This window comes from Xenopus tropicalis, chromosome 7 (assembly GCF_000004195.4).
Source record: "Xenopus tropicalis strain Nigerian chromosome 7, UCB_Xtro_10.0, whole genome shotgun sequence".
NCBI classification, from domain to species: Eukaryota; Metazoa; Chordata; class Amphibia; order Anura; family Pipidae; genus Xenopus; species Xenopus tropicalis.
In genome coordinates, this window is record NC_030683.2 from 83,802,954 (window position 1) to 83,815,285 (window position 12,332).

The window sequence follows — 12,332 nt, forward strand, 5'->3', positions numbered from 1 at the left end:
AGAAGCTGCTTCCAAGTAGCTCTGTATGTCTTTACCCTTAGACACTAGGCAAGTTGTTTCACTCGTGACTGCTTTGCCTGTGTGTAGTGATGAGCGAATCTGTCCCGTTTTGCTTTGCCAGAAAAATCTTTGAAAAGATTTGTGAAATGGTGAAAATGTCACACATAAAAAAAATTGTTGTGTGCATGTTTTTTTGATGCACATCATTTTGTTTACGCGAACGGCAATTTTTTTGTCAAATTTTGTTGCCCATTTTGTGAAAAAATCCACCAATGGTGAAATGCAAAAATTTGCAGCGAATCCATAGGCAAATTATTTCACCCATCACTACGTGTTTGATGATAGTCAGTCAGGTATCCAGAGTACCCTAGCAATAGCAGCAAATGTGGAACATAAACAGTGGAGTTTACAATCTAAGGCCCTAATAACATTCACACACATTTAAGGTGGACATACATGGGCAAATAAAAGTGGCTGACTAGGCCTCACTATACAGAAAATCAACCATATATCAATGGGCAGGATTAAAAAAAAGTTCTCTATAGGCCCACAGTATGATTGGATCAGCCCAATTGGCACATGGGTAGCCAAATTGGTGTATGTATGGCTAGCTGTATACAACTTGCTTGTCTTTCCTTTTTTGTGGACTGTTAGAGGAAATCCACACAAACACAGGTCAGCTTGAAAATTAATTACAGCTAGAGGTCAAATAGTAATCAAACTCAGGACTCCAGTAACTTCAAATAATTAAATATGTATTTCCAGTCTAAATATCTAGTTGTGTGATTTAGTCTCATCAGATTTAGAGATCCAATTTTTCCCCAGGGACAAGAGTCATTTTTGGGATCACTGTGATATACTAAATACCAAATATATTAACATGCAGGAACCCACAGTCAGTCAGTGTAGGTATGGAATCTATTATACGGAATGCATAGAACCGGGGGTTTGTTAGGGAAGGGGTATATTTCTGTCATTTAATTCACTATACCTTAAGGCTACTGAAAAACAATCTAATCCAATCGGTTTGTATTCCCACTACGATAAATTTATGTGCGCTTAGTTACCATCATGATTCTATCCTGTTTCATTATTACAGAAAATTGCTATTTTTGTATAATAAGTTTTGGGATAGTTCCCATACCTGGAATACGTGTTTGGTGCTCTTGCGTTATAAATTGTATATTCCCTCCCATGTCATTCTTTTTATAGCGATGCATTTATCCTTAGTAAACCAAAAATAAGAATTCCGCTGGCTGACTCTAGGCGGCACTCTAACCATGTTTATTAATATTATTCTATTAAAATAAATAAAGAGAAGAATATCAGAAGAAACTCTGCGCTTCGATTCTCCCCCCTCCCCGTTTGGACATGAATAGGCTTGTCAACGGGGAAATCTTACTCTTCAGAGGTTTATACACTGCAATCATTTATTCTGAAACGTTCAATCGCTCCAAGTACTGTTATTAAATAAACATTTGCCACTTTTTTGTGTATATGTATGTATATATATTTTATATTGTGAGACCCCGTGTGTGTCTGGCGACAAATGTGTGTTTAAATGCGTGTGCCTAACTGTGTGCACATCTGTTTCAGTTGTAATTTCACACTGTGTGTATGCGTGTGTGACTTACAGGTAGGATGTTCTGTCTAGCAGAACAGGACAATACAAGAACTTTTAAGGCTCCCCACTGTTTAAATATTTATCTTCTTTAAAAACAAACAAAAACACTGAAGACAAAAATACTGTCTATATTTTCTCTGTGAGATATCTGGGCCGCATTCACTCCTTTTCTGTTTCACTAGAGCTGAAAGAGTATATTTTCTATTTCCCCTATACAGAACTTACCTGGTTTTGCTTCTTGTGTTTCACACAACACAAAAGCATTCCCTGCCTTGGACCTTGTGTTCTAGGGAAAACACACTAAATTATATAATTCACCTTCTTCTTCATTTAAATAATTACATAAAATCTGGAAAGAGGAGAGGGTATTCAAATATAAAATTGTATCTAGAAATGTGTTTCTAACACAAGATGCCATTATGATAAATAGGCAGAAAGAAAAGATCAAATTAAAATCTGCAGTGTAACTGCTGTTAATTGAAAATAATTAAATAATAATTGTACGAAATATGCTTTTTAATATCAGAAAAAGGTAAGAAATGTTGTGATATGTGTGTTTTAGTGGGGTGTTGGACATATCAGATCTAAGGGACCCTGAATGCTGTCAGGGCGCTTAAAAATTATTTGCTCTCACAACTAACTGTAAAAATGATGTCCGAGTATCAGTTAAATATCAGTAATTATTGTTTGTGGTCCATTTCTAATAAATACGTAGTTAGCTGACCCCCTGAATCCTTTGATATAAGCCTAGGGTAATTTTAGGACAACATCGCGTATGTACAATATAAAATAATTGTATCAGTACTATAGTAGGACAGTAAACATAAAATGTATTTACTGTATATTAAAATATATATAAGGAAGGCAAAGAAGCTGTCAGTCTCTGTTATAATAACGTTGCACATTGTAAATGTACTATGGGCATTTTGCTCGAGAAAGACAAATAGAAAGATAAACTTAATGTTTGAAATCATCTCATCAGACCTTAATGCTCTGCTTTAACGAATAAATCTGAAAAACATAGTTTAGGGTTTTAATTTTGTGCTAAAATCATCTTAAAGAGCTGTGGGGAGAGAGCCAGCAGGGTGTCTGGCCTGTGCTGCTGAGTCTGTGATTGCTGTACACTGTCTGCTGAGGGCCACGCCCCCTGGATAGCATATACTTGTCATGTAGCCCCAAAAACCCTCGAAAATAGCCCAATGTTACCTCTAAATTTTCCAATTATGCAGCAACATTTCATCTATTGATTGATCTTGCAGTTTTACATATAATTGATCCTACAGATCCATCAGATAGGGAATTACTGAGGATCTTTTGAGGTGAAGAGCTCATTTGGGGGAAAGGTAGATAAAATGTTAAAAATCTAGGGAAAAAAAGGCCAGTGGGAGGGATTGACATCAATTCTTATTGCCAAAGACCCTCAGTTAGATGTGGAAGTGCTTTGTTTCAAAAAAAGATCTGTCTTTTTGTTAAGCCTTTGAATATTCAAATTTAAACTATCGCGCAATCATTGATTGTCAAATCATAGGTTTCTGGAGTTTTTAAATAGATGGCATGGTGGGGGAATTTTTCAATCATATATCTGTAGGTATAATACATTTGTATGGTATATCTTCAGCCCGAATTTTAGCAAAGTAACTTTGTTTATTTCGTGATCTTTGAAGAAAATCCACTCTTGTGCTTAATTCTGCCAGTCTGGCTGAGGAGTAAGTGACTGATTTCAGTGAAGCAACAGTGTTACATCTAAGGGAAAAAATATAAGATTAATCTTCCAAAATGTCTGGTAAGTTCATTTTTTAGTTTTTAAATGTTCGTTTTCATGTGCTTGAATTGTTTTTTTCTTTTCTTCTGTTTCACCTTGCAATAAAAAGAAAGAAAAGACATGGATTAAATATACTGATCTGCAAGGGCTGCTGTTAAAAAAAACTCCATAGACAGACACACGTTACATTTATTTAAGGACACAGTGCTCTAAAATTCTCACATGTTACTCTTATTGCAGCGTTGTTCTTTTTCGGGCAGTTTTGTGTTTATTTAGTATTTTTAAGATGCAAATCAGTGATATAGGAAAGTCGATTTGAATAGAGCCAGCATGTGCCTGCAGGAGAGAGTTTCGTTTGCTGGGCTCTTTTAAATACACATTCTGGGTTCTTAGGCATATTCATGAAATGCATATTGATTTATAGAATGTTATTGGATATTGGATTCGTTGTGGGAGCCTTTGCATTTCAAAGTGATTTCCACCCATTGGACACTGAGAAATCACAGAGCATGTCAATGCAGTTTGTAAATCGGGGGGGGGGGGGTTCTTTTCACTTTTTCATTTTTTTCTCCTTTTTTTACATCAAAATAAAACTAGGCAGCTAAAAAAAGGAGAGATTAGAAATCAGCACTTTGCAGATCCCACCATCTCTGACCGTTAAACTGGGCGGTTCTGTGTCCCCTATAGCGAGTAAAAGCGATCAGAATCCTGGTTATGACAGTGAGTTTATCTCCTCTATTATGTGGCAGCTGGGGCACACTGAGGTCCCTTACAGTCGGTTCTGCTCCTGAATGGGTCAACTCCGGGCTGATGTTTCTTTCTCTGTCGTACTGTGATCGGAGCTGGATTAACCCCAGTTTGGCTGCCTATTGCAATTCTTCCTGCCTTCTATCAGCAGGGGTCGCTGTGCCCGGCTCTTAGATCGCGGGCAATCCACATTAAAAGTGACCGACTTCGGCCACTAAACCTGCTACCGACAGCCTTGTTATCCAAGGACACATCTTTTCCCTATACCTGGCTTCAATTTGCCTTCCAGAATTAATCTTTCAGACTCAATTTTAGTCTCAATTTACAATGAGTCGATGCCAGGCTCGCTGCTTAAGTCTTACTTAATACTCATTGCGACAAGTTATACTTCTGAATATAAAATATGACCTACCTTACTATCTAGCGCAAAGTACTACTTCACTGGCTTTCCCTTGCCCTGCACTCCTCATTCTCTCCATAATTGATAATCAGTGACTACGAGTCCTGTAGATGTTGGGCTACAATGTATCTCTATAATAGCAAAGCCTTCCGAAATATTGCGATGTGTATGGGTAATCGTACGATCTCTCTGGCAATGCATATTTATCCATGTTATCTTACTGGTACATGTAATATTCTGTATAAGTACTATCTGTGCGTGTAGGAAGCACAGCGCTGCTGTTCTAATGTGTATACAGTATATATATATATATATCAGTGCGGAGCAGAGACTGTGCAGAAGAACAGCAGCCCTGGCTCTATAGTGATCTCCCTTTATAAAGACTCTAGAAGGTGGCATTGGGGTTTCATTTAGGCAGCTGTACCCTGCTGTGATATTATGTTTCACTTGGACAATATTCTAATAAATAGGCTTTGCTTATGTCACGTTAATTTAAAAACAAAAGGGATCCACATTTATTCTCATTTTAAACTGACAAGTCTCCATCACAATTATGTGAGATTATTAAATAGCCCAGCACCAACGTGCAAGTCGTGTCCGACACTTTAAGGGTTAAAAAAGGTATGGTAGGTATCTTCCCCCACCCATCCCCTTCCCAGTCCAATTCGTATCTCACACTAATGACACATTAAGTACACAAACTACAGAGTATATGGCCATTAGATTCCCCAGCACGGGGATACAGTTCAGGACAGCGATATCACTAGAAACTGGGGGCGCAGTTTCACCTCATTACAAAGGTGCATTTATTATTTATACAGAAGGCACCTAGGAAACAGGCTCTTTATCACAACAAAATTCCTGCAAAGGCACTGAAGTGATGATAAAACTGCAATATGATAGAAAAGCCGTTGTTGGCTAAGGGAAGGGTTAGAGTGTCTGTGCTGAGTTCCCTTCCCCTGGCTCTAACAGGAGCTGAGTCCCTATAGGACTCGCCTGCTTTGCACTTCCGCATTCCCACGTGGGACTCGGCCGAGGGATCTGTTTTATATGAGAAAGTCATCTGTAGATTTACTTACATCTCCGCTATCCTTCTGCCCGGCCACATTGCAATACGCAAATCTCACAACGATATCCTCTAAAATAGATGTCTTTAAGTAGTTTTTTTCATATTTCTCTGTATTTTAGCACAGATCACAGCCAGCCAGCAAGATCCCTCCTGACTGCTTTCCAACAGAACAGGAAAAGTCTGTTTTTTTTTTTTTTTTTTAGTCGTAAAGGCACCTGGCTCATTGAGGATTTTACGCCTCTATAGTCAGTCCCTATCCTGACAAGTAAAGGGTTTCTCCGCTGCTCACATCGATACAGTTACTAGGAAGCAGCAGTAACAGCAATTAATACATTGTGCTTGTTTCTTACAGAGTAATTCCGTAGCTGAAACTACTGCTCTTCGAAATGTATCTAAACACGTCCTAAAATGTGTATTTCGTGCAGTTGGTTTCTGCTTTGCTGAACGCAGTGCAGGGGATTGTACATCCAGTCTTATATATATTATTATTATATACAGATATTGAAATCAGTGATAACTGGCCCGTCTGCTAAATAATGTGCAGAGCACCCCAACATATTTGTCTATTTAATTTGGGCTGGGGGTGCAGCCTACAATAACCAGCAAATAAGTTCTTTCTCTGTATGTGACCCTATAATAACACTATTGCACTGGGAAGGTTGTTGGGCTTACCTATAATAATAGAGATTACTGTGTAGGATGTGGCTCAGTCAGTCACTCTTGTAGTCCAGGCAACTGTCCCTTATAGAGTGGAAGAGCTAGCAATCAACAGTTAAAAACAAATTCTGAAACAAACTTTTTGCTAGTAAATACAGTAGGAATTCTCTTCCATCACATATTGGAGGAAAGCATTTAGAAATCCATCCTACCCTATTACAAGATGGTATAGTTTCATTTTTTTGTCCCAGCTGGTGCAACTCTCCGTCTCATACAGAGCAGTAAGAAAGGCAACGTTTCTGCAGCACGGAGAAACTTAGCAATGGCTTAGTTATATGATGGTTTATCTATGTTTTATATACAGTAGTATTAAATACGTGAGTTTATTTATATAACAGCGAAAACATTTGGAGAGCTAACATAGATTCTGAATACCTCTGCATCCATAATGGATATTTCTGCAAATAAATTAATAAATAGTATTGAAGTGAATATTGAGAAATACATAGTTTTTGTTTTACCAGAAACCCACATGCACAACCTCATATGATACAGTCCGTACAAAATATGGGCTATGGATTACATGCCCTACCCAACAGACTCATGCAGAGAGTTACAATATAGGCCAATATTTGCAGATCTGAAAAGAATGTTCAATGACCGGTCTCCTGAGATAAGGAGAACAATGGTGCTGTTTGCTTTATACTGTGCTGGCTACTGTAAATCTGAAATATAATCACTCTATCTCCAGCAAGGCATCTTGGGAAAATAAAACTGTAAGGAAAATGTGTTTAATGTGTTTTTTTTTTTTCTTCCTTTTTATTTCTTAAAGGGATGTCTAATATTTGCTTTTCTCATAGTCTGACTTTCATTTCAATTTTCTTTTTCTTGTATTTTAGCCAGACCAAAGGTGTACCAGGGGGTGAGAGTAAAGACAACTGTTAGGGAACTGTTGCAACAGAAGAGGGCGCAGCAAGCAGAAAAGAGAACTTCAGTAAGAATCTTTGTCCTTGTGTTTGTTTGTGTAAATGGGAATCTTATCAAGTGTGCCTGTGTGTGCATTTGTATATACGTCTGCATGTGTGTATATGCATCTAATCTAAGTGTGTGTGTAAAGTCAGAGCATGGCAAGATGGAGTAAACTTCAATAACCCCCGCAGCACAATACACAGTATGGTTTGTTTTCCTCACCTGTGCCAGTGTGAAGCAAAGTATATGTAAAGATTAATAGGCTTGGCTACTGCAAAGTGTTGCTCCTTTTGTGTATGTTTCCAAATTTAAATCCAAATTCCCCTAAAATCAGACTCAAATTCGTCTCCGACCCACATTTGCACACTCACATTAACACAAGCATTGACAAGTATTTATGTATCAATCTATTCTGTCTGGACCATCAAAATTACATTTCGAAAGTGGTGGTTAAAATCATAGCATTAGTATATAGTACTGCTGTGAATTTCCAGTCGAAGGGAAACCATCCTTTGCATTTTGTATTCATTTTGACTTCCCTACAACAATAACACAGGCTATAAACCAAGTGAGAAGTGTTAGGCCCCTTTCCTTCATACCCAAGGTGCTGCTGTCACTGCAAGCCTTACTGCAAGCCTTACTGGAGTACAGATTACCGATTGCTTAGATGCAACCACAAGCCCCCCCACTGACTGATCGAGCTACAGATTAGATTGCTCACTAATTACTCAGATACATGAAAAAAAGTCTTGCGACTCTCTCCCGAACTGAAATTACCTGTGCAGACAGTGCATTATTGCATCGATATGGTATTCCCAGCAAACAGAGGCACCCTTTATTAATATTTTTCTGCTAAACAAATATAAAAACGCACAGATCTCCAAAAATCAAACTTCTGCCAAATGACTAATAAAATGATATAGATGTGGTAGGAAAAGTAAAATAGTGTCTGATCGGATGATATAAAAGTCCTGCAAGTCTGTGGAGCCAGGTAGCCAAAGATATTTGCATTGGGCGCTGCCAAGTAAATCATTAGCCCTTCCTGGTTCGTGACATTAGAAGACCCGATCTGTTCTACTGCACACAATACCCAGGATAGAGCGACTGCTACTTCTCCCCCCTGCCCTCCTCCTTCTGCCCGATCTCCCTCCCTACTTTTTGATTACACAGCAACACCCAGTACTAAAAAGGCCCTTTAACTCTTAACTCATGCTGCGCTGGGCCAGCGGCTGTAGCCAGAGTAAAACCGAAAAAATCACCTGACTCCTAAAACCTAATGTACGAAATTACTCCATGCAACCAATAGGGTACATATATAAATATATATAACAGCTAATAAAAACGTTTTCTTTCAAATACATATATCGTGTTCCTCTTGAGGAAGCTTCATTCCTGTCTAATTTAGTTTTAGTCTGATCATGTGATCAGGTTCAAACCCCCTCCTAAGTTCTCCTGTATGAAATATGCTCATGTATGCAATATAAATATTAGGACATACTTACTGTGCATCATTAGATTCAGCAGTTACCAAATTATGGACCCGGGCTGGTACAATACCAATGGATCTTAAAAACACACTGCAAGGAGTGCATAGAGTTAACAGAAACGGTGTAAAAGTTAGTACAGAAAATTGTTCCACTTACCTCTCTGTCCTGCAGAGCTGGGCTCGAATTCCATTAAAAAATATTTATATACTTTGGTCTACATCCAACAAAATCTTTTCTCTTTTATTTTGAAGGAATTCCAGGATTGCAGAATGCAGCTTTCTGATCCATCCCCTACATACTCAGGTTGGTGGGAAATAAAGAAAAAGAAAAAAAAAAAAAAAAAATCATCTGTACAAAGTCAGTGAATTCTTCACATAGGAGACTCAAAGCTTTACAGCCTGAACTTAAGATCTACTCAATAATTATTCCAACCAATCAGATCTTGAAAAACTCAAAAGGAATGCAGATGAGGACTACAGGATAACCATTTAAGGTTTTTTTTAAATACCCCAATTTTGCATATTTTGATCTACTTGTCTAAACAAATGTTTAGAAGATTTTGAGACACATATCCCGTGTTTTAAAATGAGCAGACAGGTTTCTTTGTTGGGAAATAAAAGAGATTTAGTGGCTGCTTTTAATGATTTTATCTTTTTCCCCCCCTTGGTAATAGGACAGCCCTTTTTTCTGTCTTAAGGCACATTGCTACGCATTTGCTGATCCTTTATCTTGTAGATAAAGGGTTTAAATTTTAGGGAGGCTTCCAACAGGCCAATTAACTTTCCCTAAAATCACTAAATCCAAATTGGACTTGGTAGAGGGGGTGAAGAAAATATTTTACACCTAAGAAAAATGTGAATGCCTAATAAAAATTCCAAGTTTATTACCCGTTTGAAAAATGATAGCAAGTCTATCTACATCATTCATTCTATAGGAACACTCAATTGGGCATTTAAAAAAAAAAAACTATTATTGAGATAAAAATGGCAAGCCCACAGTACTGTATATCATGGAGTGAGTTAGAGTGGCAGTAGGATCATTACTCTGGCTGTTCTGACACACTAAAAGCAAACAAATGTAAGCAAACAAGTGTATGCAAACTGCCGTTACTTCAGAGTATTCATTCCCATTGTCTGAGCAAAGTTTTTTTTTTTCTTCTATTTTTTAGTATGCAAATATGGATTCGTATGCCTTATTCTAACCATAGTCTTGTGTCTTAATTCTAGAAATGTATAACGGCTTTGAGGCTTCCTGTTCTGCAGACAGCTACCACCAAAGCAGGCACTTTCCCAATTACAGCAGCCCAGATGATAGCCTTAGTTTTCTGGATCAGCTGTTTCCTGATATTTACCTGCCTTCAGACTGCCTGGCAGATTCAAACTTCAACTTCTTGCAGAGTTCATCTTCCTGTGCACTGGAAGGCAACAGCCAGCTGGCTCCTAGCTTTCAGCAGAGCATGGTAACGTCTACTCTCTTTCCACTATCCAGGCTTTGCGTCCAGGTTTTTCTAATGCCATATAAATTGCCTTCTCATTAAATGCTGCTGACACCACCCGAAAGTCAGTTAAGGACATTAAACCATCATCAGCCACCCAGCCCATTAGCATTTGTCAGCTTACAAAATGAATTGTTCTGACTATGAACCAGGAATTAGGAAGGTCACTGCACAATGTACTTAGTAATTGACGTTCTATATAGAAGATCGCTGTCACTGCTCCCATTTCTAAACAGCTGTACAGAGGACCCCCAAGTTCAATAAATGCATCGTTTAGAAATAATTATACTATTTAGGCTTTTTAGTTTTCCCCAACAACAGTGCAGATACTATCTTAAGCCTACTCTACCTAACATATATTATCCTGAAATATAAGGGGACAGTAAAACTAAACTATGAGCCATTCTTGTCTACAAGTGGTGGCTGTTTATTAGATCTCTCTCATTAGCTGAAAAGGAATACAATTTGTAATGCCTAGCTGAGGTGAAATGTTATTGCTAGGTGCCACTTAGAAGATATAGGTTACTGTGGTTATTGTAAGAATGTACCAGTCAACATCTGATAATATTCAGAAATTTTAGTGTAAGGTGTTGTTGAAAGTGAGACCAACCACATTTGTGCAGTTTTGCAGATTTGTTAAGGGAAATGGTAATTTTTTTAAGGGTTAAGGGTTTTTTAATGATCTGTTTAATGTTTGTTGGATTCTCATGAACATTTACTAGTTTGTGCACAGGCTTATCTATTATGCTGGCACATATGAGTCCAGAGGGCAGCATCCATCAGGTGTTCTGCTGAAAAGCCATCAGATTAGTGTATAACTGTGTTCTGGTTAAGTTAACTAATGTTACAGCTCCGTGTTTGTTATTGGAAACATTGTTAAAGTTGGTGGAAGCAGATACATATGGCATCTCAATCCTGTTGTTATTTGTTACTGTTTCAGGCTCCTGAATCGCCTACAAGCTCAGATGATATGTCAAACTCCTTTGAGTATTCCCCAACTTATCAAGAGATGACATACAACCATCAAAACCACAGTGCCTACCAGGACCCTGGGAGCTGTACCTTTGCTAATGTGGATATGTATTACCAGCACCAACACAATGCAGCCTGCTGTTACTGTGTATATTGTCACTCTATGGAACATCAAGAGGCAATGAAGGCACTGGAACCATATTCTTATCCTAGCACAAACTGCATGGAATATTTTCCTTCATCAACTGTATCAGAGGACTTATTTCCAGGAGAAATGAACGCATATGAAGTCTTACAGCTAAGATGAGAAAACACATTATCTGACATATTTTGGCAGCATTCATTATTGACTCTTGGGGGTACCTGGGCCACCAATTTCTTTATCTGTCCTGACATTTGTGGACCAACCAAAGTTTTCTTAGCATGAAAACTACCTATCACTCAAGTGATATTCACTTTTTAATTTACTGTGTGGCATTTTATACACAGCAATTCATTGTCAGTGAGGTGGGAATCTCAAATTGCAGAGGCCTATTCAAAAATAAACCTTTTAAAATGTTCCCATTTTGTCCAGAAAAAAATACAAGGCAGAAGGAATGAACACATTGGTGTTTCAAACTTGCTGTACATTTGTGTGTACTAAAGGTGATTTTAGTAATAGGGGTAATTTGGTTATGACACCAACAAAGGAGCAATTAGGGGTGAATAAGGAATTTGCTCCATAGATATTTCGCTTCTGTAAAAAATGTATTTTCTCTCAATTCAGACAATTGCCTTTATTATCAAGATTCATTAAGCATTAAGTCTAGTTGAAACTGATGGATTCACAGGTTTCCAGCTTAAAGAGATACTGACACCAAAAATGAAACCTTTTTTACATCTGTCATAACAATGACTTTGTATGCTATTTATTTTGATGCTATAAAAGTATTTGTCAAATGCTTTTACATTCCCTATCTAATCCCCCATGTTCCTCTATGAGGGGGCGGCCATGTTTGTGCAGCAGGAGTCTGTTAGCATTAGAAGCTATAACTGACAGGCTGAGAAGGGACAGTCAGGTTGGCAAAACAGTCAGGTTTAGGAATTTCAAGTAACAATTACTTATAAAAGCAGCCCTGTCAGCAAAAAATTATCAATATGACCTATAGGT

General features: G+C 38.0%; 1 protein-coding gene across 1 annotated transcript; it reads left to right on the forward strand.

Annotated features, from left to right (window-relative positions):
• Nucleotides 1-7,130: 7,130 nt before the first annotated feature.
• Nucleotides 7,131-12,095, forward strand: colca2 (colorectal cancer associated 2; the record flags this gene model as incomplete). The annotated part of the gene is made up of 4 exons (XM_031906102.1): nt 7,131-7,253; nt 8,967-9,018; nt 9,942-10,174; nt 11,151-12,095. Coding segments are annotated over 4 exons (747 nt in total), but the record flags the coding sequence as incomplete, so codon positions are not given.
• Between the last annotated feature and the right edge of the window lie 237 nt (nt 12,096-12,332).